This window comes from Quercus lobata, chromosome 9, assembly GCF_001633185.2.
Source record: "Quercus lobata isolate SW786 chromosome 9, ValleyOak3.0 Primary Assembly, whole genome shotgun sequence".
Taxonomy (NCBI): Eukaryota; Viridiplantae; Streptophyta; class Magnoliopsida; order Fagales; family Fagaceae; genus Quercus; species Quercus lobata.
In genome coordinates, this window is record NC_044912.1 from 27,437,410 (window position 1) to 27,465,095 (window position 27,686).

A 27,686-nucleotide genomic window follows, 5' to 3' on the forward strand; every position below is an offset into this window, starting at 1 on the left:
GTTTTTTGCCGTCATCCTAGATTGTTCTAACAAACCACCTAGAGTGCAAGTTCAAATTAGTTGGAAGAAGCCTTTGACTGGTTGGGTGAAGCTTAATATTGATGGTGTTGTTTTTGGTAACCTAATCTAGGTGGGGGGAGGAGGTGTGTTGTGGGACAGCAATAGTGATTGGGTGGCTGGTTTTGTGAGGAAACTTGGGAGTATGTCCAGTGTTTTGGTAGAGCTTTGCACCCTCAAAGATGGCCTTTTACTTGCTCGGCAATTACGATATTTTCAATGTTAATATAGAGCTTGATGCTGACTTGCTTGTGCACTTACTTAATAACCCTCCTCTCATAATCTCATGTTAGAACCCCTTTTAAATGACTGCAGGAACCTGATCAAAACCTTCCCTAGCTGCACGGTGACTCACATCTTTAGGGAAGCTAATAGATGTGCTGACAAGCTTGCTAACATGGGAGCAACACAATCTACTGATTTCCTTTTGTTGTATGAACCACCGCCTATGGTGGTTGATTTGCTAGCTTTTGACAAAGTTGAGCTCTTTTGTAACAAAATGGTTGTTGCTTAGTTTTATGTTATCAGCTTTGTTAACCAAAAAAAAAAAAAAAAAAAAAAAAAAACAAAACAAAGGCCCTCCAAAAATTCTACTAAAAAATGATGATAACTTTTAAGAGGGGGGGGGGGGATTGGTTTGGATTTTATGAAAGGGATGCACACTTAAAAAAAAAAAAAATACAAATCCAATTATTTGGATTGATTTTAAATGTAAATTAAAATCATGAAGTGCATCAGAGCACTCGCATCAGGGATTGTATAATAGAAAATGTACTACATTTTAGTTAATAAAATCCAAAATTCACTCACACCAGTACATGCAAACTTGTGTAAAAAAAAAAAACTACTAAAAAGTAAAAATACATGGTTTCTACTCTTGCACTATTTATTTTGTATTTGATTTATTATTTTTTATGTATTTTTTTAGTAAATAGTACTACTTATTAGAATACACGAAAATAATAATAATAGAAGATTAGGTTCTTCTGTAGTTATACTTTGGTTATATAATGTATTATAAATTCGGTTTTTTATGTATTCTGATTTATGAGAATGAAAGAAATGAGTAGATGGTGGTTGATGTGTGTGAAGAAAGATAAATAATTAAAAAAATAAATTAAAAAATTGATACTTTAATAAAATATAGTATAAAATATATAATAAAAATGTTTTGATAAGTATATAAAATAGAAAATATTGGTTTTACGCTGCAAATAAAAATTTGGAATGAAATGTCCGAACATATGTGCTCTCACGAGTCATAAGGTGCATGCTTGATTTGATTTGATTTGAAAAAGAGAGAGAGAGAGAGAGAGAGAGAGAGGACTCTTTTATCGAATTGAAGAAGATCAGCTAAAGTTAAGAGTGATAGACATACCGTCTTTTTCTCCGGTCGGAAAAAGAGAGAGCAGAGGGGGGGTCTCAACTCAAGTCTCAAGGACAAAAGATACCATCTTTTCTCGTTTAGTGCTCAACAACGTGGCAATACTTTGTTGGAAAAAGCAGCCCAGAAATAGCTAAAAAAGCCAAAAGAGCCTTTGTTGAGAGTGAAAGAAAGAAAGAAATAATGGATGCCCTGATAGCCTCATACGGAGACGCATCCTCTGATGACTCTGACAATGACACCCCAAATCCACCACCACCTCAAACATCAAACTCTCAAGCCTCCTCAACGACCCTTTTGCCCCCACCTCCTCTCTTCCTTCTCGAACCCCCAAATTCCCTAGGTACCATTCTTCTCTCTCTCGAAGTTACTCATTTCCATTTTTGTATAAATTGTGCTCACCAAGTGTTTGATGTTTCGTTTGTGAGAAGGGAATATGGAGTCCCTGCAAATTGGTCAGGCTGCTAGAGTTAGGACCTTTCCCCATGTTGAAGGAAACTATGCTCTGCACGTCTACATCCCAGGTAATTCATTATTTCACTCATCTTTCTTAACAAGCTCATTTCTTAATGTTAATTAAAAAAATATAAAGAAGATAAAAGTGGAACTTGATGTTTGGTTTGGTTCTTAGTGTATATGATAGCTAAATTTGGTTGTTAATCATATCAGCACCACGTGCCAGTACTTACTTTACAATTGAATTTTAATTTCTGGCTTCTACTCCATAATGATTGCTCTCATCATCGGCTAAGACACTAATCGGTATTTGGTAAAGTCTCATTCAACAATAAGAGACTTTACCAGTTGAGTAACTGAAACCCATGCCAGTACTTAATTTATATACATGAACTTGGCTATCCAAAATCTGGATGATTAAAAATATGATGGGATAGAGAAACTAGAATGAGTTGGATGTTAAAAGAGGGCTTTTGAGAGTATTTCCTCTGGGTTCCAAGTTGAGTTTTAGTAGAGTTCACTCATTATTTTTGGTCATTGGTGATATAACCAACAAAGAAGCTCAGCTAGTAATTATCATAGTCTCTTAAGGGCTTGGAACTTGGGAAAAAGAAATGAAAACAACTCTTATGCTTATAAACACACACACACAAATCCACATGCCAGCCCTCTTAATGGTCCAGAGAATTCTCTCAACTAGTTATGAGTCGAATGACAATAATGATGCTAGTGCATTTTTCCTCTCTGTTTTTCTTTTTTTAAAATGTTGATTTTGAAATGGCTGTGTACTTGTGTGCAACAATATAGGATATAGGTGAAACTTATGAACCAGATAAGGCTGTTACTGTGTAAGAGCCTATGGTTTTTTTGCTTATTTTGTATGAGTTTTGGGAGGCTGTATGAAATTGAAAGGGAAAAACAGGTTTACTACTTATGTTTGGATATGCGATACAAGAGCTTCCAATTAATTCATTCATGTTTTGCTCATTAATCAACATTCAAATATCCTATATAATAAATCCAAACATTTCAATTTCCCTAAAGTTCCTTTGTGAGTGGGTGTCAACTTCCACTTCTGTTTCTGTCTAAAATCTCATTAATTTTCTATGGTTTTTCCTTTGTATTCTCCCTGGTACTAAGATTGTGCCCCTCTTTGTGCCCTTAAAAGGGAAAAAAAAAATGAAAATACTTATAAAAGAAAGTTTCAAAATATTTTAATAAAAACTATATTTCAATAGCTTAAAAACAAAAATAATGAATAGAGTTAGTTTCTTTTCCAAATTCCATTATATAAAATTTATCCTGATTGAAGGCTCAATGGAATGATCAATGCCTCTTGAAATGCTTCTTGTCTATGACTCATTCTTGAGTGCCTGCATTAGTTAGAAAGATTTGTGAGGGCAAAGAGTCAATGTTCTTCCCTAATTGTGTGTGTGGGGAACATATTATAATGAAGTTCTGACTTTTCTTTCTTGCCTGTGTGTTTCAATTTCTGGTGGGCTTGAATGCAATGATTAGACTAATTTTAAACTTTCTTTATCAAGTGATGCCTCTGGACTGAGACTGTAGTTTAAACAATGTACTTTCAGTTTACATACCATCTACACCAAAGAAGGATCTGGCCTTATTTCTGAAGAAGGTCACATCTCTTGTACCCAGTCTTCATGTTGTTGATGTTGATGTTCCACTTAATAGTCTGTGCAAAGATGATCAAAAACTTGCTGAAGTTGCTTTAGGAAGGGAATTCCACATAAGTTTGGGAAGAACTGTCCCAATCCGGGTACACCAGATTGATTCAGTGGTGGCAATGCTTTGGCAGAAGCTTCAATTTCAGAGGCGGTCAGATTATCTATTCTCGTATATGAATTTTACTGTAGTTGTTAAGCTTGATATTACGAGTTTCCACATTAACACATAATTTTTTTGGGAGGCAGGTATTTGATTGATTTTAGTAAATGGGAAGTTTTTGTTAATGATGATCATACACGAACATTTTTATCCATGGAAGTCATTACAGGAGGATTGGCTGAGGTGTGCTAGACATCCTTCTCTTTTCTCTCTCCTATTTAACTTCCTTTTTTGTCCTTCCCAAGGTAGAACTTCCAAGTTTTGAATTTGTCATTGCTGCTTCAAAGTTTTTTTTTTGGGGCTAAAAGGCCTTTTGGTCTCTTTTGGGTCGTTTTCATTTTGGTTCCATGAGTATTAAAAGTTGCAATCTAAATGTTCAAGCTTTAGAATTGTTGTCAATTTGGCTGATGTTAAAATCCTTTAACAGCTCAGAGTTGACAGATCTTGATGAAGGGACACATTGATTACGATTCTAAAGTTGAAGGTTTAAATTACAACTTTTGATACTTAAGAGACTCAAATGAATGCAATCAAAATGTTAGTGAGACCAAAAGGTATTTTAGCCTCTTTATTTTCTGGGTCATTTTGAATGGAATTAGTACAGTTATATGCAAAATTGATGACTAGTTGGGAACAGTGAATTTTTTTTCCCTGGTGTGATACATGTCTTGTTGCAATCGAATTTGATAGAGTTTTCATTATTACACAAGTCCTGCTGGATATAAATGTAAAGGTGTAAAACTGAGACATCAAATATGCAGTTTAATTTTGTATCTATGTTTATGCCTAATTATTTATTGATATTTTGAAATTCCCCAAATTTAATGGGAATCTAGGTAAGTTTGATTTTATACAAAACATGCAAATACAACCATTCATGTCATATGCAAGAGGAATGTTACACATTTTGAAATGAGGTGTACTCATAAAGAACCTAGCAAACTCATCTAGAAGTTATAGCATTTAAATAATACATTTACAATTAGGTTTGCGGTTACATGTCCGTGGAAATTGAATCAATCTGTTTGTTTCATAGAGGAATAGACATGATTGGCTAATGGTCAATACATCAAGTCTTCATTTACTCCCTTAAGTTTTATTTATTTTATTATTATTTTAAATATATATATTTAGCTGCACGTAAGGTCATGCCCCATTAGGCTCTGGATCTGTTTTACATATTTTAGAAATATAAATTCTTAAGAAGCATGCATATTTCATATATTTCAACATGGGTAAAACTTAGGTACAGTAAATTAGGTTCCCCAATTGAATTCAAACACTTGGTTGCATTGAATTTATTTGTCTTTGGAAAATATAACATTATTTATTATTTATTTTTAATTTTTAATGCAACTAGGTATTTGAATTTAATTGGGGAACCTAATATACTGCACCTAAGTACTGTACCTAAGTTTTACCCTTCTACATTGCATCAAATATTTTCTCTAGAATCTCATCTGCTATTACGTTCATATAATTGTGAGATAGATTTGGCTTCAATTTATTTCAGATAACCAAGCAAATTCAAGTTGTTAATGAGGTTTATAGGCTTCACAATCTTCCTGAATTCTATAAGGTTTGGTTTATTACCACTCTTTTATTTATCTATGATTATTTTACAGCAAAATATTATGCATATATATTATATTTCAAAAGAGTAGTTTACCATACCAATTTTGACTACAGGATCCACGCCCCCATATATCCTTAGCTTGGGCATTGGGTGACATCAGTGATTCCCTAAAGAGAATAGTTGAAGAAGAAATGAAAAGAGTAAATGTCAGGGGCTCATTGCAGAAATGCATTTTCACCAGTAAATTCAGCGGTATTGAGTGTAAGATTGGTCAGAAAACATATAAGATATGCAAAGTTCAAGATGATTAATCGAACCCCGTAATTAATAGCGTCTTCACTGAAGAATTTCACTTGAGGTGGTGTACCATGTATATGATGACTTACATCTGTTACTCCCATGTTGTCTTGTATGAAGGAAATCATGGAAGATGGATATTTAAAGGATCAGACTGAAATGTAAATTGTTCAGTATGTAATTCTACTTGCTTATCTAGTTGAAAGGAAAAAACGAAATATGGCTTTTTGTCTCATATCGGAGTATTTTGTGTGCTAGACCATAGGTAAGTTTATAGACATTAGTCTTTAGTTTCCATTTTGTAAGTAAGGGAAAAGACTGATGAAGTAAAACTGACTGAAGATTTGGTGTGGTTAGAATATAATTACTGGTGAAAACCAGACTGGGAATTGGTTTTGGACATAAATAGGTTATTTTACGAATATTCGTGTCGCCCTTTGTAAAACCTCAAAGTGGTGGTGAGAAAGTGAATGGAAAATTTTATGTTAAGGTGATTCCAGTTTGCTAGTGAATCATTGTATGAACTAGGATCCAATCAATTGTTGCTAAGCTGCCCTCGTACTTGCTAATAAGCACCCCTCTTGATGAAATCTGGAATGACTAATCTCTTTTCCAGACTGGCTTGCATACTGATCTGTACTGACTATAGGAATAGAACTTGTACCAATCTGAAACGATCTGCACTAGTTTGTACTTCCTGATACTGTTTTCCTAAAATTCCAAAATAAAAAATAAAAGGGTTTTTTTATATTTGGCCAAAAGATGGAGTGAGAGTAAAGTGAATAATACTAAAAAATCTCCAAACTGAATAAATAAATGCGTGGAAATAAGGGATTATATATTTGAGGAATTAAAAAAAAATTCAGAAATCTTAAAATTGAATATTATGGAATTCCCATAACCAGACAAAGTGCTGTAGTTAAATTTTCTAATGAGAACAGAATTTAGAATGAAAATTGATGCGGAGTTAGGTAATTTAATTTATTTGGTTACTTTAATTTTATAGTTACAGTTATTGGCATTTAGATATCCACAATTTTTTGAACTTTTTGTACATACAAATATTACTGTGTTGTCACAAAGACAACTATGGAACAAAATTGTACATTCAAATAGTAAAAGAGAGGCAGCAATGATGGCGCAGCTCTAGTCGAAGGGATCAATCCGAGGGTCGTGTTCACTTGCCATTGCCATTCCAGTACAAAGGCATGTGGGGCACATAACCTGCCAAATTAAAAATAGGGCATTAAATCTGAGGTTGGTTATTGTATCAATATATAACTTCAAAGAGAAAATAGTGGGAAGTAGTAAGTATACCTAGATTGCAATTTCGTAAGAATTAGACTAATGGCTGATGATGGTTTTCTTTTGATTCCCTTCATAAGTGGGGAAACTAATAATCCGTTTAGACTATCATTCAAGTTTTATATGATCCTACTTGCATGCCAAACAATAGGTGTAATGATGATTTTCCCAAAAAAAGCATCACTACTTTCTATTTTCCAATCTAATGAAAATCTACATCATGTGTTCATGAATCAACTGTTTCCCTATATGCATATGAGCCTTGTACATTGAAGTGTCAGGGAGAACCAGCAATTCAATATCCGCATGCACCAAACTCATTAACATAAGCAAAAAGAAATATAAAAACCAAAATTTGGATGTCCAACCTTTCCAGAGCCTGAACAATTTGAACATCTTTCTGTTTTAGGTGGTGACAGAGGTTGATCTCTACCACTTATTGTTGATACTGGTTCAATAAGAAGCAATGCTCCCGTGCTTGAACAGCGAGCACAAGCAAGATATCCTGCACCATTCAATCAGAAGAGTGGATATAAGTAGACTGAGGACATATCCTCTACTCAGGTATGAAATTCTCAAGTACTGAACAAATAATTACATGCTTTCACTTATTCATTTAAACGACAATTCAAATTGGATTGGATATATACATATAAAGCAATTGTTAACAACATAAATCGGAGGTTTATTTTTAATAAGAATTTTGGAGAATGAGTCATTTCATGGGATAATACCATGCACCAGAGAAAAACTACAGAAGCATAAACCACAAAGTATGGGAGGAGTGAACATGTTTTAGCATGTAGGAGATTAAAAAAAAGAAAAAAAAACTAAGAGAGCCATTACATTTTCCAAGAAATGAGAGAAGTAAAGGGGAGGCTGGGGTGAAGAAGCTTCTAATTACTCAAAACCATTACAATCTCACATGTTCTAAGGTTTCAAAGTTTCTTTGACTTTCTTTTATGGGGTATTTATGCTTCACCCCCCCTGTTTTTTGTCCTAAGATACAATGTTTCCTTTTCACCCAGTTTCCATGTCACCCTTTCACTTTAAATTGCATCAATGTCAGTCCGTACTTCAACAAAATGTTAAATTGTTCTCTCCATTGCACTCATCATCAAATCCAAAAGAAATTCATTGGATGTATTTTGGATTTGATTTTTTTTTTTTTTGTTGTTGCGGAAATTGATATTCAAGTAACAACAATATTTAGATTTTTCCACCTAATCCCTTCTACTTTGCCTCTACGCCACCCCAACTAAAGCTATCCCAGTTCATTTCTGGTCTCATCTCTCCACTGTCAAAAACACTATCACTAACAACCAAATTCAATCCACCAACAGAAAATAAAAATTCAACCCAGCACCATTTCACCAGAGAGCCCAACATTTTCACAAGAGCATTTTGTTTACGTGGCCATTGGCCATGGCAGAACATTTTTGAAAATCGTAAAATTTTCAGTGACACAAGAATGAAAAATAAGAATTATATGTCACAACTCCAAAAAGAACTCCCATAGAAATAGTTGGTGGATCTTGATACTTTCAAGAATGGATAAGAACGGATAAGGTTAACTAGAGATGGGTTTGTGCCATGGTTGTGCTTGGTGTGTTCTGGTAGGGAATGATCCTCATGAAGCTGATCTTCGGAGCAAGCGTTAAAGAATTCGCTAGCAGCAGATCCCTCATTTAATAGGTGAAAAAGTATAAATTTCTATTTCTCCACTCAGCAATAAAAAGGAGCATAAAGGCACCCCTAAAAGAAAAAAAGAACCACAAAGGTGAATTAGAGAGGGGTAAGAAGAGTAGGATGGGGTGAAAGAGTTTCTTTTGCATTGTCAATAGATCTTTCCAAGGATGTGGAAACCCTTTCCATAAATCCTAGCAAGGTTAAACATAAAAATGCCAACACCATAAAAACAACAAATATATGAACAAAATATGGTCAATTAAGTGTGAGAGACATGATGGCCTCTAAAAGCTGAGAATGCATCCTAAATTTAGCTGAATGAATCCATGTAGGCTCAAAAGGGCTCTCTTCGAAGCTGAAAGCTCCATTTTGGTCCACCCGAAGCGAGTGAGTATAAATTAACATAACCATCTCAATCATAGACATTAAAAACAACAGTGAGAAAGTACAAACTAATAATAAGAACATGGGAGAAACTCCAACATCCATACCAGTTCCAAGACAATATTTGCATCTTTTATGCTCCTGTTGTTTTACATTGTTTATTTCAACCACCATCAATGCTGAGATCACTCCAACTGCTCCTCCAGAGAATGATGCTACAATGGGATCAACCTGACTGTTTATGACAGGAAAGGTGGTAAATAAATAAAGCTACAAACAGCAATGTATTGGCATCATTTAAAATATTAATATCAAGGTAGATAACAGATAACATGCATCTCATTTGACCTAAAGTCCGAAACTACTTACTAGATCCTTGAAAATTATAATTGTCTCAGTTTCAAATCTCAATCCATCCTTGCAAGATGACTGAAATGCCCTTTTCTAAAGTTTGAAGCTTTTTGCTTGGACAACAAAATTAACAGCAATAATATGTGCAAATAAATCAACAGGAAATACATTTTTATTTCCAAGCCTGGTCTACGATCTTACTCATTTAAATAAAAAAAAATGATTTGATCTACTACCTTAAGAATGAATTATAAGTATCATACTTCCAACCCGCTTCTTATTTTCTTCTGTAAAAATTTACAACATGTTAAAAAAATTTTAATTAAAAAAAGTTCTCATTCTTGGCTAGTTGTTTGGAAAATCTAAAATTTAATACCTAGACAATATTTCGAGGATGGGGCAGTCAAAAAACAGGTTGAACTTAATGTTTCTTGAATCCCCTTTTTTGGCAATAATTTTGTGCCAATACAAAGTTTAGTGACAGCCAACAGAAAACTCTCTATTGTCAACAATTTTAAGTTTTAAGTAATACCGTTTCCTTATCCAAACAAAGCACAAAGGATAATGGAAAGCCAGTTAATATGCTTATCTACAGATTAATCACCACCAATCATTTTTCTCAGATTGAAAATATATTCCAAATTACGTTTTTTATATATAACATAATTATCTTAAAATAACATACCAGAATTATTTTTCATTCAAATAGCCCTTAAGCAGTGACATAATTTCAGTCATTTTACAATTGAAGTGTATCACTTAAAATACTTCAAGGAGCTGGTCAGAAATTTCTATCTTCAGAACAAGGCAATTGCTTACATTTACATTAATTGTAGAGATATTACTAAAATTGGTTGGAGGCCAACAAATACAAAAGGAAAAGAAATTGATTCATGGATGATGAGTCTAGGTTCTGAACCACATATAAGTTATAGATAATGTAGTTTTTTGGTCATGAAAATTTTCATGATTTTTTAAACATATTTCTACAAGCAGTTTCACAAAGGGCAACTGAGAAATAGTTCAAATGTACCATAGTGACGAAGATGAAAATCAAACTCAAGACTAACAAAACTAGAGAAACTAAGTGATAAGAGACCAAGATATGAACTCTACCTCAACTGCATTGGTAGATGCATGCTTCGGATAAAATCTTCATATGATGTGCCTCCAATTCCCAGCTTAAGCTCCAACTGAGTTACGAAAAGGGAAGCATTAGGGGAAAAGAAAATTCAGAAACCTAAAGTGATCCATGTTTCCCAAAGAACCAAGAATGATTTGATAATTGATATGCATCCTCATTTTTTCATGATTAAATTCTGTAGATTTGTTGACCATCTGAAAATCGCAATATTATGGGGCAACTTTTTGAAAGCTTTCTCTTACATTAAGTGTGACCTTCAGCCCCATACATTCTTTAGTTAGGTATGACAAGATTATTGGTCTTCACAAAGAAATGGAAAAGCTTCTTTTTTTTTTTTTTGGGGGGGGGGGGGGGGGGGGGGGGGGGGGGGGGGGTGCGTGGACACAAGCAAGATTTTTGTAACCGAATTATTTTTCTGTTTATGTACACTTAAGGATAGCAATATGTACAGTTTTTATTCTAAACTAGACCAAATACATAGGACCATCCAGGACTGTTCACCTGCTACTCAAGTTTTGTTTGTGCTCTTGACAGATGCTCTATCAAATGGTCTCTATCTCCTATTTCCTTCCCATCAGCAAGGACTAAACTTGAATATTATTAGGACCATCTTTTCCTTATTTTGATGCCATTGTGATTTGGCAAATCATATCACAGGTGTTTTGCCCTGCTGGTCTAATATTGAAAGTAATCCCCCAGCATGGTTCCATTGAACATATTCTATTCAGATTTTGGAAATAAAAAAACTAACGCTATGGAATCCATTGCATCAAAAAATCTTTTTGGTCCAATAATAAGTGCCCATGGTAGTCCACTAGGTTATAGTGTCTTGCATCATCTTATATTTAACTTTTCTCTAAGTTACTAGAGTTAGGGGTATTTTTGGTCTTTTTTGTAATTGTGAAATGCCAACCATAGTTCATAGTTGTGAGCTTTGGTTATTATTTTATTAATATGTGAATCTTGTTTACTTAATACACCATTATGTATGGCTTTAAATTTTGTTTAATTTTAAAACTAACCACCATAAAGTGAATGCCATAGGTTTAAATTCTGTATGTTAAAAAGAAGGAAAGAAAGAAAACATTTCAAAATCACCCTTACTACACGTTAACTTCTATTTTGAAATTAGATCAAGAAAATGATGCAGCCATGGAAGATTGGGTTGTCACTACTTCACAAATTCATGTATTCAATATTTATTTTATGTGGTTTTAAAAGGTCTTGTGTTCCTCCAATGAGAGGCATCATAATTCATGGTACAATTTTGAATACTTTAAATATACAAAATACTTTCTACAAGACTAATTCAGTGGTAGTTGGTCTAGTTCTAGCTGTATAGCTTATGCTAATCCCTTCATTTCTTCTATACAAATAAAATCAGGACAGCTAACATACAACATCTAATTTTCACACTACATGTAGAGCATATGTTAATTGAAAACATTTTCTTTGATGGCCTTCCATTGCAGCAGAATAATAATTCCTCTCCTCTAAATATGATAAATACATATATAATGGTCTACCTAAGGATGTAAACATTATAAATATATTATACTTACCGGAAAATTCCAGTAAAAATTTAACTAAGAACCACCCTTTAAACAATAAAAAGGAAAATGGAGGAGGATAGATGTTAAAAAAGGTAAAATACAATGAAAGGTATAAGATTTCATGGCCTGGAACGCAATTCCTTCAAAATAATATTACATGTTAAAACACAAATACACACACATACAGACTAAAAATTCAACTGCATCAAATGTACTGTGTATGAATCATTGAAAGAATTAATCATACTGATTTGGTGCAGAAGTAACTTACAGTGGGTGCTAGAAGGCCCCCAAAAATGATAATCCCGGCAATAAGAGAAAAACACGAGGCATAATACTGTTTAAGGTTTTCTGAAGTCTGCAGGAAATACATTGATTATCTCCCACACGATCATCATCAAGAACAAAGCATAATTTATGGGTTTTTTTTTTTTTTTTTCAGAATTAATTTACTGAAATATGTAGCCAGCATTAGAATACACTCTATGAGAGAAAGCTCACCAAAGGAGGCAAGAATGGAATGAATGATGGAAAATTAGGAAGTTCATTCTCTTGCACTTCCTTTAAAATTCCAAGCTCTGCATTTCTAATCCTCTGTTGTATTCTCAGCCTACGCACCTAAACATATTGAAGGATTTTGATAAAAGGAAAATGTAATCAGATAGGAAAAAGAGTAGAAAACCAGGAAATCTATACTCATTTATTATTTGAACTATATTAGGCATAATGAATAAAACGCTGCACCATATCTTAACAATAGTTATAAAACTGCAGCTACAAATAGTTTACTAAACTTCATTTCTTTGTACAAGGAAGAAGGAGAACTATCAAAGAAATGTAAATTTAAAATAAAAGCATAAACATGGATCATACCCAAGAACCATCAGATGTCAATGAATATATATTGTATATACGTTTCTAGTAAAATAAGCCTAAAAATTTATAATTTTCATTCAGTTATGGCCCCATGTACACCTAACCTAGCTCCTAGTCTCTACATATACATTGTACACATGATTTGAGCATACAATAAAGATCTAGCCACAAGGAATTTACTAGAGCATAAGTTGAATTTCTATCCTATGATGTATCAAAAAAAAGAGAGACAATTAATGACATATATTAATAGAAGAGACTAGAGAGTGTTCCTTAAATAATCCTCAGTCTCACAGTAAGTGTAACCTTAACAGTAACAGAGACAGACCTCCTCCATGTGCGAGAAGATTTTGTTGCGACGACTCCGAATGTTGTCTTGAATTTCTTGCAGTTCCATTTTGGCGAAATCTTGGACCGTTTCAGGCCCTTCTATTATACAGAATCTGATGAAAAACACAACAGGCGCACACATGAATCAACTATTAATTTCAACCAAAATTCTCCCTCTCTCTCTCTCACACATATATTACCCGGTGGCGTTTTTGTCAGTAGAATCGGAGTCGATGGAAGGAGCAAAAGAAGAAGAAGAAGAGGAAGAAGAGTCGGCATCGGAGGAGGCTCTGGATCGCCATGATCTGGAGTTGAGATTAGGCTTTACATGAGGAAATCTACTGCTAGTCCAGTTATGGACACCGTACGGACACGGCGGGTTTATAGGATACGACACCGCCAATACTCGGATCATACTCTCTCAAACTAAAACTCTCTCTCTCTCTCTCTCTCTCTCTCTGTTCAGTTCAATTTTGGTAGTGGAGTTCAGGAGTGGAGTGGAATTTTTGAAACTGCGACTGCCATTTTTACTCCAACTTCAAAGTGTTCAACCACTTCTCATTTCTCACTGACTTAACAATATTATTATTATTTAGTGTATTGAAACAAGTTTTTATTTTTATTTTTTTGATGGAGAAATATATATTTGTCTATATATGGTGGATAGGAATAGGAATTAGGGAAGGAGGTGGTTTGCTACGTGGAACGATGGCTCTGGTGCATTTTCCTTTTTTTATTTTATTTTAATTTTTGATTTTTAGTGGAGCTAGTTCGGTTGGATTCCAACACAAATTCCAATCTGGTCGCATAAAATCATGTCATTTTCTATCTTTCTTACAAGTTACAACAACATTTGGTTGGGGTAGTACAATGACAGAAAAAAAATCAACATTATCATTTCGGATTTAAGGATATAAATTAGTAATTCCTGGTGGTTTTGCCTAACAAAAACAAAAAACAAAATTATATTAAAAAGTAAAGAGAATTAAATTAGTATTGGTCTAGACATTTCGCTAACCCAGCTAAAATTGCATAAAATAAACTCAAAAAATTCGCGCACATAAGACTAGTGTGCCACTAATAACATACCATTACACAAAGGAAAATGCATGCTAGCTATTGTGGATATTCAAAGTTTTGTATTACTAGTCTAACTCATACTATGCATGAGAACCTATTTATTTGTGAGGTAAACTAAAATAATTTTATAAAATCTTAAATTGATTAAGAAATTACACCATTGCATAATTTGCTCTTGTATGACTTTAATTTGTGTTACAATTTGATGAAGAAGTCATTGCTTGAACGTGTAATGGCTTACAAAAAATTTGTCAAACAATTTTAAATACTGCAAAAAAATAATTTAAAAATTCAGATATTAAAACTTCTGAAAAACCAAAAAATATTAAAGAATTAGATGCTTCACTGTTTAGAAATTATTGAAACAAAACAAAATATATATGACTAAACAATAGAGAAATATAAGAGAAAGATAGGTTACATTCAAAAGAATAATCCATAAAAGAATAATCTATGGCTATAACTATTGAAAGGAACTAAAAGATTCAAAACTACAAATTATAGATAATATATGTGTGTGTGTGTGTGCGTGTGTGATAACACAAATTCAGATGTTAAAACTTTCAAAATACCCAAAAAGATATATAATTAAAGAATAAATTTTTGAAACAATTCAAAAAGTATATGACTATTTAAAAGAGAAATATTAGAAAAAGAATAAGTACACAAATCCATAAAGCAATAAGTTTTTTAATTTTAATGGGTCTAAACTTTAAACGAACCTTATCAGCATGTGGTCCATGCTAAAAAATGTTAAGCAGGAGATCACATTAAAATAATGAAAGCCATACCTCCTCTTAATATATCGTATATAAGCTTTTTGCTCAATAAATTAACATACTTTCATATCGTAAGGTAAAACAAAGACATATGCAATAGCAGCAACCTTAAATTTCAATTATTGCAAGCTTTTTTATCTTGTAAAAATCGGCTAAAGAGAGTTTGGTGGTTCATGTACGAAAAATACATGAAAAACTATAAAATAAATTTTTTTCCATAACAAAGTAGAGGAAAAGAAAATAACAGAAGAAGAGCTCATAAGCTTTTATAGTCTTCATGATTAACCTTACAAATTTGGAAATAAATTATCAACGTTTGAGTTTGAGTTTAAATTGAACTTGTTAGAGAGGTAAAGTTTCACTCCTTGTTAAGGACTAAACAAAAATAATTTTATTTAAAAAAAAAAGATATGTATATATATATATATAGATTAATACAAAAGTATGCTACAAACTTCACTAAAAACATAATATGAACAATTATCTTTTATTTTTATTATTATTAGAAACAAACACACACACATAATAGAGATGATGATACATTATTCTAACGAAAAAAACATACCACAAACTTCCCTAAAAACCCACTATGTGTGTGCTTGTTTCTCAAAAAACAAAAAGTGGTTAGCACTTAGCACCATAATTTTAACAAAAGGATTTTTTATTCCAATTTTTTTAAAGACTCTTAGGGCTATTTGGTTGGAGATTTCTAGTATCATCGTTTAAAATGATGTAAAAATTGTGGTTTAAAAAGTGTTGTGAAAACAAGTATTTACAATATTCATAAAAAAAAAAAAAATGTGTTTGATACCATGTTTCAAATAATATGTTTCAATGTGTGAAAAAACATAATTGTGTTTAATATGTGTGTGTATGTGTGTGTGTATGTTTTTTTTTTAAAGCTGACAAATGAGCTCCTTGGTTGAAATTGAAAAAAGATAGCTTTATGTGTTGTCTAATCAAGTGGGCTCCATGTTTTTCAAAATATTTACAAAAGTGTCATTGAGCAACATTGTTTGAAATTTGAAAACTAGGAAGAGGAGTTTTCCAAATAAAATGTTTAAACAATCTAAAATAAGCAATATAACTCAATCACTTCTAAACAAACACCCTTACCAAAAGCGTTGTTTTTTTTAGAACCACAATTTTTAGTATTTAAATACTGAAAACTGTTGTTTAGAATTACATACCAAACAGACCCTTAGTTTTTAAGTAACGTTGCTGAGCGATCTTTTTATAAATAAGTTAAAAATCATGGGACCTATTGACAAGACTAAACTTTTTTTTTCTTTTTCTTTTTCTCTACTAGGGGCCCACCACTTTGTCCTTCTCTTTTTTTTTTCTTTTTTTTTTTTATAAATATTTTAAATATGTTATTTAAAATATGGTACCAAACATGTTTTTTTTTGCATTATAAGTACTTTAAACACGTATTTTCACAACACTTTTTAAATCAAAATTTTCACATCATTTTGAACAATAATACTTGAGCACAGGGACAGAGCTATCATTGGACTAGGGGGCAATGGCCCCCCCCCCCCCACCCCCCAAATTTTTTTTTAAAAAAATGTTATTATTATATAAATATATATGTGTGTATTAATTTTAGCAATTTTGTTTTATAAAATTACATTTTGTTTCCCTTAAATAATATCATTGATTTTTTTAAAGGTAATGTTATACTCACAAAATTTTTTACAAAATGTTTTGGTAGAAAATTCTTATTGGTTCATAAATGGGCCCACCACTCATAGCATTTCTTTACTTACCAGTAATTACTTATCATATCAGTAATTTATAAAATAAAATAAAAAACTTGTAGCTCTAGCATTTTCCTCATTTTAGTGACCATAAAAAATTTATAGATCTAAAATCTAAAACAAAATATATAAGCCCAACAACAAAAATCACCAAGAGTAAATTAAAAAAATTAAGTTTAATTAACCAATTTTATCCAAAATAAACAACCCTGCCCTTTAAAAAATTCTAAACAAAAATAATTTTGTTCTTACCCACAAAAAAAAAAAAAAAAAAAAAAATCTCAACAACTAAGTAGAAGCAAAGTCAGAAGTTAAAACTCCTGCACACAGCCAACAGTAAACCACCCCCCCCTAACTTAAAGTTTTGGCTTCGTCTTTACTTGAGCACCACTACCAAATGACCCTTCAATCTCTTTGCAATACACCCAACTCTTTCTTTCTCTTTGCAACTCACCTATATCTTTTTCTCTCCTGTAGATTGCAACTCAATCGTTTGTCCAAAAACTAAAAAACTATGAAATCATTCCTCTTTGTGCTTCACCCACAAATAGTCACTTTTATATCTCAAATTCTATATGTCATTCTTTTTGAATTATATTTTTCTTCATTCAAGCCTTTTTCTTTTATTTTTATAAACATCAATAGAGGAAGGAGATTTGAATCCATGTTCTTCTTAGAAAGGAAAACATGTAATATTACTAAATTACATGACTCTCAACTTCATTCCAAGCTAATAAGGTCAAATAATGCATGTATTTCACAATTCAAAAATGGCAAAACTAAGATTCAAAAAACAAAAAAACAAAAAATTATGACTGCACTAAAACCATAAAGGTTAGAGTAATGTAGATCAACACAAAGTGAATTGGTGATGTCTTGGAAGTTGGAACATTCTAGAAGCTTGACACTCGACATGATATAAGGCTGTCATGTGCAGTGGCAAAACTACTAGTCAATGGTCACATGGCGAAATCTTAGATTACCATGTGCAACATGAGTTTTAAAATATTTTTGTACCTTTTCAGTGATGATCAAAATATGATTGTGGCATATTACTTTTATAAAAAATAAACTAAACCCTTAAAAAAATAAATTGGACATGTTTCCTAATAAAAATGATTAAGAGAAATTTACAATTTTTTTTTTTTTTTTTGAGAAATTACATGCATATTCATATAAAAATTGATGCAAACACTTTGATAAAATTAAGGAGAGTTATTTCAAGAAACTTTTTATTGATAATTTTTTTTTGATGGTATTACTATTGATTTCAATAAAAATCAAATAATTATTGAGAGTAACAAGCAAATTTAAGGGGATTCTGGCTCTAGTTAAGATAAATAAGGCATTTTTATTTTTAGAAAATTATGATACATTTTCCAATGAAATTTAGATGAATTCCAATAAATTTTTTGCATACTTGATAAGGAAATATTCTCATAATTTGTAATAATTTTTTTTTTTCACAAAATCTTACATAATTCAAGCTTTTTTCTTTGAATAGTCAAATCAAAAGGAATTTAATGCTCTTAATATAGAACCATTTCTACTATGTTCTAACAATTACGTCTTCAAATTTTTTTTTTTTTTTATGAGAAACCAAACTAGCAGTCTAGGACTTAATTGAAAGGAAAAATTAATGAACATCAAAAAGCAATAGGGGAACAATGTCATCAGGTGGATCTTCCATCCACACCTGTTGCCCCTAAATGTTTTTAGCATTTTTAGCTAAAACATCTGCAACACAATTACATACACGACTAACATGATTGAATTTGAAAAATTGGAAATCTGCAGCGATGTAGTGAATTTCATCAATAATGTTTCCATAGGAAGAAAATTCAGCACCTTCTTGAGTAATATCATTGATCACCAAAGCTGAATCCCCTTCAAAAACAACTCTGCGAAGCCTAATTTCAACAGCAAATTGGATAGCTCTTTGACATGCCTGGGCCTCCATATATGCAACCGAGTGAGAAGCCAGAATAGACTGAGACAGAGCACCAATAACTTCCCCACGCCAATCACGAGCTATAACCCCAATTCCAGCTGTATTAGAAGCTTTGAAGACAACTACATCAAAGTTAAGCTTGTAAGAATCTTGATCTGGAGGATGCCAATGTTTCACATCAGATGGCAAAGTGACTTCGGTTCTACATCTTGTGCAGCAAGAAAATCTTAGAGCAAATTTCCTACCAAAGCACTAATGTTAGCAATAGATTGCACGAGTTTGCCAAAATGAACAACATTCCTCTAGCTTCATAAAAGCCAAGCCGAGATAACAAAAATTTCCTTCCTATAATCATCTTTAACTTGCAAAAATCGATTAGTTAGCTCATAGGAATTTGTTGGAGGAGGAAAGTTCGCTTGGTGGAAGCTGATGAACAAACTCCATGCACTTTCCACTTCCTTGCAAAGCCAGAGAGTGTGCAATGAATCTTCAGGACAAGCTTTACAGAGTTCACAAGTAGCCAAGGAGGTAATCTGCCAGTGAAACAAATTACTCATTGTTGGCAACGCATTGTTACTAGCCTTCCAAATAAAATGATTGATCTTGTTAAGAATATGCAGCTGCCAAATACCCTTCTAAAACTATTTTTGTGGACTCGGATTTGAGCTATTTGCAAGGCCAGCCGAAATACTAGACACATGGAGCTTATAGGCACTGCTAGTGGAAAACAATCTAGATAGGGTGTGTGCCCAAACAATATGATCAGAAGGGTTTCTTTTGCTAAGGGGAATTCCCAAAACCACTGAGGATTCATGTGGTAGAAACAATTGATGAACCATGTCTTGTTTCTATACTCCCAAATTCGAGTTAATAAGGGTATGAACTTTTGTCTCAGCTGGCATCGATGGGAGAGGAGAAATAATGGAACTACTACACTTCACAGGTAACTATTTATCCTCCTTCAGGGGGTGAAATCTAAATTTTGAAACATCAGGGTGTAAAATCCAAATACCCCCAAACTTTAGGGGTGTAATTTGCAATTTGCCCAATTTAATATTAATCATACATTTATTAATGGCGCAACTTTTTCATCTTATATTTAGGAAATGTTGGACATAGAACCATTCTACCTTCATCATTTGTGGGAAGCCCACGCGATATGATCCAACAATTTTTAGATGCAATGTCATTGGTTCAAAAGTTTGGAAATCCAGATTTATTCATCACAATGATGTGCAATCCAAGGTGGGAAGAAATCCAAAATGAGCTTTTACCTGCACAAAACCTACAAGATTGTCTAGACTTGCTTGCAAGAGTTTTTAAATCGAAATTTGAAGAATTGAAAGATGGTATCGGGGTCAAGGGGGTTCTTCAAAGAGTTATGTATATGTGCAGGTCTTTGAGTTCCAAAAAAGGGGTTTACCACATGCACACATGCTTATAATTCTCGATGAAGATAATAAATTGCATAATCTAGAGGATTTCAATTAGGTTATTAAAGCAGAAATACCGTGTATGATACATGGTCCTTGCGGAGTAAAAAATCCAAGATCACTGTGCATGAAAAATTGGCTATGTAAATAAGGATACCCAAAGCCTTTCTTGCCAGAAACCTACCAAGGAAATGACTTATATCCTGTTTACAAATGATATGATACTAATAATCCCATGCCATTGAATGATCATTGCAAAATTATGGTAGACAACACTTGGGTTGTTCCATATAATCCTTGGTTATTGCTGAAATATAATTGCCAATTTGCCACATTATTATTGAAATATGTTGCAATATCAAGAGTGTAAAGTACTTATATAAATATGTGTATAAAGGCCCAGATTATGTCTCTATGGAAGTTAGACCAAGCCCAAATTATGATGAGGTCCAATAGTACATTGATGCAAGATGGGTTTGTGTTCTAAAGGCATGTTGGAAGATATTTTCTTTTCCTATGTATCAAATGTACCCTGCCATTTTTCGTTTGTAAATTCATCTTCCAGATAGACAACGGGTACGCTTTAGACCACATGAACCTATTGCTAATATTTTGGAGTGAAGTAAAAAGACAATGCTCACTGATTTTTTTTTTTTTTTAAAATGAATATGATTGATCATGATGCACGAAATTATCTATATATAGAGTTTCCTAACCATTATTATTGGAATTATACAAAAAAAAAAAACATGGACAAGAAGAAGATCTCATAAAAAAGTAATGGTAGGATATATATACTATTTCACCATTTGATGGAGAGAAATTCAATTTGTGTGTCCTTAATCATGTCAAGGGGCCAACCAGATTTGACGATTTATTGACTGTCAATGGGATCAACTATCCAACTTTTAAGCAAGCAGCTAAAGAAAGGGGTTTACTAGAGAATGATAATAACATACGACAGTGTTTGCTTGGGGCAAGAGACATTCGAATGCTGTCAGCTTTAAGAAGATTGTTTGCAACAATATTGGTATTTTGTCTACCAACTAGAGCAAGAGAATTGTGAAATGAGTTCTACCCATATATGGTAGAAGATTATCCATCAACATTTGTTACAACAAAGACATGTCATACAAATAAACTTCTTAATGATTTAGAGGCATAACTCTTGCAACATGGAAAGCACATCACAGAGTATGATTTGCCGATTTCAACTGGGGAATGTGATAATGATTCAGTTGTACTAAGACTCATACAGGATGAGCTAACTATTCCTAATGTAGACGAAGAACTCACTTTAACTGAAAAGTTGAATAACGACCAAAGAGTTGCATATGAGACAATTATGACAGTTATTGATCGTAAGCAAAGCATGATATTCTTTGTCGATGGGCTAGGAGGAACTAGGAAAACATTTTTGTATTGCACAATATTGGCAACCTTGAGAAAAGCTGGTCACATTACAATTACCACAGCTACATCTGGCATAGCAGTAACATTACTCTTTGATGAAAGAACAACACATTCTAGGTTTAAGATTCCTTTAACTCCCAATACTTCATATACTTTCTCAATAAGTAAACAAATAGATTTAGCTGAACTTATTAGACGTGCCACCATAATTATTTGGGATGAACCCCCAATGGTAAATCGACGTGCACTTGAATCTTTAGATAGAATATTTAAAAATATTATGGAAGTAAATTTACCTTTTGGTGGGAAAGTGCTAATTTTGGGGGAGATTTTTGTCAAGTACTTTCGGTTGTTCCAAAGGGTACAAAGGCAGAAATGATTGATGCATGCATAGTCAAATCCCCATTATGAAAAAATGTCAAAGAGTTACATTTGAAGCAAAATATGAGGTTTGTCAATGATGAATAGTTTACCAATGCATCGGTGATGGGAATGAACCATTTATAATGATGAACAGTTCGTCAAGTACTTTCGGTTGTTCCAAAGGGTACAAAGGCAGAAATGATTGATGCATGCATAGTCAAATCCCCATTATAAAAAAATGTCAAAGTGTTACATTTGAAACAAAATATGAGGTTTGTCAATGATGAACAGTTTACCAATGCATCGGTGATGGGAATGAACCATTTATAATGGATGTTTTGGTTAAACTACCCCTTTCAATGGCAATGTAATGGGAGGGCCAACATTTTATATACAACTTGATTGATCAAGTTTTTACAAGTTTGTAAAAGCATGCCAATGATGCAAGATATATGATTGAAAGGGCTTTGCTAACACCTATAAATGATGATATTGAACAACTTAATGCAAATATAATTTCTCAGTTCCCAGGAGATGAGTTTACATTACATTCTTTTGATGAGGTTGAAGGGGATACACAACATCTATATCAAAAAGAATTCTTAAATTATATATCTCTAGGGGGATTACCACCACATATATTAAGGCTGAAGAAGGGTGCTCTAATTATGTTGTTGAGCAATATAGATCCAAAAGCCGGATTATGAAATGGAACAAGATTGATATGCCGTGGATGTTTTAACAATGTCATTGACGCTGAAATTTTGACTGGACAATATGGGAGTACACGCGCTTTCTTGCCAAGAATCCCTTTGAAAATAACATAAAATGTACACCTACTATTTGTAATGATCAGACAACAATTTCCTGTATGTTTGAGTTTTGCACTTACAATAAACAATGCGCAAGGTCAGACAATTCCAACTGTTGGAATTTATCTTCCTGATCATGTTTTTAGTCATGACCAATTATATGTGGCGTTGTCAAGGGAAGTCTCCCAATCCACCACAAAACTATTGGTGCAAAAAGGAAGAATACCTAAGGAGCAAGGTGTTCACATAAGAAATATTGTGTATAAAGATGTTTTGTTCCCTTCATCATAGGTATAAATTAACAATTGGAAAGAACTGTTTTACATGGATTTATTTTAATAATTTACAAATTTTAATGGTTATGGTGTCTTCATTTTAATATTTCATTTCTTGATATTTTTTATGGATACAATTAATTGGTAACAGGAAGGATGCCCAACTCAAACATGCAGATTGAGTCCACTATATATGCTAAATAATGGAGTGCATGCTATTCCTACTGCTTATTGGGAGAAGTGGAAGGATGATCAATTAATATCAAACATGGAAGCCATTGATAACAAGGTATATTTCTTTTAAATGATATCTTTAATTAGCATCCCTTTCTATTATTTTAACAAAATTAATATTACCAATGTCATGCTGCGTATAGGTTAGGTTCGAAAATTGCAAATTTATTCGCCTGGTTGGGGATTCACTATTTGAGCTGACAAGAAAGAGTTTTGGAAAGAAATGAAACGAGTTTTAGAGTCACAAGAATTGGAAAGGTGTGTTACGCTATTTTTTTAAATAGGATTTAAACTAATTGATAATCTTAATATACAAACAATTTTTTTTTTCTTCATTTTGAAGTTCCAAGAACAAAGACAAACAACAAACCAATGTCAAGAACAATGAGGTTTCCAGCATCCATAAGAATAAAGACAAAGGAAAAATGAAGGACAATGTGATCTCTAACACTCATGCCAAAAGAGACAAACGGAGAATGAAAATCAAAGACAATGTGGTTTACAACATCCATGAGAAAAAAAAGAAACAAAGAAAAAAAACCAAGGACGATGCAATTTTCAACATCCAAAACAGTAAAGACAAACTGAAAATGAGAGTCAAGGATGATGCGATAATAAAGTAGGTATAAATCATTACCACATCTACTTTTAAAAAAAAAACTTAATTACATAATTTTTATTTAAATTTTTTATTAAAAAAACTTAATTACATAGTTTTTATTTAAATTTTTTATAAAAATTTTGGTAATTAAATGACAGTTCCTCAAGTCCCAAGTTGAAGTAGATCTTTTCACATACATGGAGCTATGCAATATTATCACAAGGCCAGTTCAAATATTTAATTTCACAAGTTTATGCTTGATGTTTATTGTACTTATCATTATTGTGTACGTTTTAAAGTCTCTATTAATAACACAAAGTAACACATTTTGTATCATAGGTTCATGGCAAAAGTTGCTGGAAAGCACTTAGAATGTGGAACAAATAACATTGCTCCACCAACTTCTCCATCATAGCCAGCATGATATTAATAAGTTCGCCTATTCTATGTTACAGATGTAGTGAATTATTTTACAATTTTACTTGATGTAAATATTTCACTTTTCTACATTGATCCATCAATTTTTTCATAATAGCTTTTGTAAAGGTCATCACATGTATTTTGTCAGTAATTTTATTGTTACAATTTCATTATGCATTTTCAATATATGCACTATTTATAAGATTTATTCAGAGGATATTTTTTTTCCTCCCCCTAAAGGTTAATACTAAATTATAGCATTATCTTCCAATTAATAACACGTTGATTACTGCATTAAAAATTGGTAAAAATGGATAATAAAGGTGAAATAGAAGGCGACACGTCCCAAACCCGATACCTAGATTTATGACCATGACCGACATGCTAATATCAAGTTTAAACTTGATATTTAATAAGAACCAACTAAACTTTTTAAACTAAAGCTTCCCCTTTCTTTTCATTCTTGTTTCTTTACTTCTTGATATTAAGAGCATCTACACTGTACTCAAAGAATAACATAATCCACCAGTCATTCAATTTCCACACTATCACATAATACATCTTTAATTACACTAAAATATACAACTCCAATTAGAAGATCCTAAAATACACAATACTACAGAGCTAAACATCAAATTGCTAAATTATGATCTATACTTTTTTTTTTTTTTTTGGATAAGGGTTGCTATAAATAGTGTAATCCAATGATTTATAGTGGTGGCATGCTATAAATAAATAAAAAGTGAGATGTAGAAAAAAAGCATAGTTTTAAAAGTCAATATGTTAAAAGAACCATTTTTACTCTACTCTTAGTTTTTGATTTTTACCCGTTTTGGCATTTTTTTTTTAATTGGTTTTAGGGGTTTTGTTTTTATCATACTAAATTAGTGATCAATTCTTGATTAAACTAGTTCAATCGGCCAGTCTAATCTGTTTTTAAAACTATGAAAAACTATTATTGGTATGGAAAAATGTCTAATAATTATTTGATTGAATTATTAGTGCATGTTTGGAATGTACTTATAAGCCAGCTTATTGCTTATTTATCTTACTATTTGTAGATCCCACACGAGTCACTTACTTATTTTATATAACTTTTACTTTATATTTATAGTATTAGTATTGCCAGTAAAAAGCTATATAAAATGTTCTCAAATAGAAACTTAGCTTCATGCACTTTTTATAAGTACTTGGAAGAAAAAAAGCACTATAATAATGTTACGTTGATCTTTGATGGTGAATCAATGCTTACACAATGTCCTAATGTTGAAAACTTTCTATTGGTTGAACTATGGATACATTGAACAAACAAGAAAGCTAAAGTGGAGCCTATATGACATTATCTTAGAGAGTTGTGCTAATATCATATAATTAGGCACAACTTTGTGCTACAATTTGCCACATGACGAGTTGTAATTAACAAAAATGTGTCTGTGGACTATGTGGGGACACACTTTTGACAATAACAACTCGCCATGTGGTGAGTTGTGGCACAAAGTTGTGCTCAATTAGCATAATTCTATCTTAGACACTTTGAAGAATTCTGGTTTGTTCTTACACTATCCTAGAATTATCACTTGAAGGACCTTACATTTGGAATAGTACTTTGCTTAATTCTATATGGTAAGTTGAGGCCAATGATGATCTAAAACTATTTTGCCTACATTGGATGATTATCTATTATAAGATAATGATATCTTTGACATATCTGAGGCCTTTCTATGATGTTGTATTTATTAAAGTCAATTGAAAAAGGGAAAATTTTTTTTTCTTGTTTTAGACTTTTAGGGTTGTTGTTTATTAATTATTACCACTGTCTCATGATTTGTGGAAGTTGCTTTCAAAGTTTATAATGTGATATTTTCCTCTTGGTACTGAACTCATAATGTATTTTCAACAGATTATTTGGCAATTTCTTTTTCATTTTTGTAAAGTTATCAGTTTTTTTTACTTATCCAACAAATTTTTTTTTTCACTTGCCTAAAAAGAAAAAGTAATGGTTTCTTAGCAGCCAAACTTCGGGTAAAATTCCTCAACCTGAATAAATACTTACTACATCACTTTCATCCCATTAGATCAGACTTTCTCATTGCATTCATTTGAGTTCCTCCTTGGTAAGGTAGTAGTACAATGGAGATTCCTTTCAAAAAAAAAAAAAAAAAGTACAATGAAGGTTGTAGAGTTGTTGACATTTGGGTTGAATGGAGCGAGTGGGAATTGGAGAAGGTGAAACCTCTAGGCTTTAGGCCTCTCAAGACATCTTAAAAATCATGAATAATACAAGTTATAACAGTTGAATTTTATATTGTTGCCAAGTTTTATTCGACTTGGAGTTTTTCAGTTGGGTCAACAAATGACATTGCTGAAAATGTAAACTTAATAGCATGTGACATGATCATGTTAGATAAATATTATGGAGTGAATAAGAAATTGACTCTTAATGTGTCCAGTTGAACATGATATTGAAGTTGTGAGAATCCTTAAGTCCCACATAGGAAATGATAGAGAATATGAGTTTTGGATTAGATATTGGGTTGGACGTTAGGCATGTGTGGATTGGGCTCTCTTGTCCAATTAATAATAATATTTTATTATGTTATTTTTTAAGTCAGTAAGTCTATATATAGCAGTTTTTTTTTTTTTCTTTCTTGAAACAGTGTGTCTATTCAGTAATATATATTTTCATAGTCTCTTATTCATGAAAAATAACTTTTTAGAAAAACTCTCCTAGAGAGAAAATATTTTGTGTATTCATTTGAGTCAAAGAGAGAGAGAGAGAGATATAGAGAAGTTTGTAGAGCACGAACCTTGTGTGCTTCTTTTCCGTGCTATAAATCATTTTATCCTGGGAGGTAGACGTCTGTGAGTCTCAAAGCACCAAAGATTGTGTGAGAGGTGAAATCTACTTTAAGGAGATTGTGTCAAACACAAGACTTAATCTGAATCATTTATCCTTTCACGCATTTGGTCTATGAGTTTTTAATTATTTGCAGATTTATTCTTATATATATATATATATAGTATTTTTTTTTATTGCTTTTGCCTATCACATCTATTTGTATTATTGCTTATATTTAAATCTGAATGCTATTCCTTTTGTTTTATCACAAAAGTAAATTGTTGAAATATATCCAATAATCTTAAAACAGATTTTCTTTAATTTATTTTTGTAATGTACAGTGAAAAGAATTTTGTGTTCGTTGAAAAACGTTTTCGGCAATTGTTTATACTCCTGGGCAGATCTTGTAAAAAAAAAAAAAAAAAAAGGTTTTGATTTTGTGGGTTTTTTTTTTTGAGTGAATTGATTTTGTGGGT

The 27,686-nt window shown here is 32.3% G+C and overlaps 2 protein-coding genes and 1 non-coding gene across 3 annotated transcripts; 2 read left to right on the top strand and 1 right to left on the bottom strand.

The window, feature by feature from the left end:
* Positions 1 to 1,293: 1,293 nt before the first annotated feature.
* LOC115962257 (U6 snRNA phosphodiesterase) lies at positions 1,294 to 5,964 on the top strand. The gene is made up of 6 exons (XM_031081163.1): positions 1,294 to 1,784; positions 1,873 to 1,965; positions 3,487 to 3,736; positions 3,832 to 3,928; positions 5,259 to 5,324; positions 5,435 to 5,964. Exons 1-6 carry the CDS (start codon positions 1,625 to 1,627, stop codon positions 5,630 to 5,632), a joined length of 864 nt encoding a protein of 287 aa, XP_030937023.1. The 5' UTR covers positions 1,294 to 1,624; the 3' UTR covers positions 5,633 to 5,964.
* A 621-nt stretch (positions 5,965 to 6,585) lies between these two features.
* On the bottom strand, positions 6,586 to 13,830 carry LOC115960885 (protein ORANGE-GREEN, chloroplastic). The gene is made up of 8 exons (XM_031079885.1): positions 13,451 to 13,830; positions 13,249 to 13,363; positions 12,546 to 12,662; positions 12,316 to 12,402; positions 10,464 to 10,540; positions 9,104 to 9,231; positions 7,292 to 7,428; positions 6,586 to 6,842 (listed from the first exon to the last, which is right to left on the bottom strand). The coding sequence occupies exons 1-8, from the start codon at positions 13,663 to 13,665 to the stop codon at positions 6,765 to 6,767; spliced, it is 954 nt and encodes a 317-aa protein (XP_030935745.1). The 5' UTR covers positions 13,666 to 13,830; the 3' UTR covers positions 6,586 to 6,764.
* A 12,170-nt stretch (positions 13,831 to 26,000) lies between these two features.
* LOC115962357 lies at positions 26,001 to 26,090 on the top strand. The gene has a single exon (XR_004085402.1). It is a non-coding gene; the product is annotated as a small nucleolar RNA SNORD34 (small nucleolar RNA).
* The last annotated feature ends 1,596 nt before the right edge of the window (positions 26,091 to 27,686 follow it).

What these genes read in the sequence shown, in the direction of transcription:
- LOC115960885 (XM_031079885.1), bottom strand. Translation starts at nt 13,665, where the DNA reads ATGATCCGAGTATTGGCGGTGTCGTATCCTATAAACCCGCCGTGTCCG. An exon ending in TTCCATTCTTGCCTCCTTTG is followed by an intron (nt 12,403 to 12,545) that starts GTGAGCTTTCTC and finishes TATTTCCTGCAG; the next exon opens with ACTTCAGAAAACCTTAAACA. An exon ending in GGGGCCTTCTAGCACCCACT is followed by an intron (nt 10,541 to 12,315) that starts GTAAGTTACTTC and finishes TTCGTAACTCAG; the next exon opens with TTGGAGCTTAAGCTGGGAAT.
- LOC115962257 (XM_031081163.1), top strand. Translation starts at nt 1,625, where the DNA reads ATGGATGCCCTGATAGCCTCATACGGAGACGCATCCTCTGATGACTCT. An exon ending in TCTGCACGTCTACATCCCAG is followed by an intron (nt 1,966 to 3,486) that starts GTAATTCATTAT and finishes ATGTACTTTCAG; the next exon opens with TTTACATACCATCTACACCA. An exon ending in ATCTTCCTGAATTCTATAAG is followed by an intron (nt 5,325 to 5,434) that starts GTTTGGTTTATT and finishes TTTTGACTACAG; the next exon opens with GATCCACGCCCCCATATATC.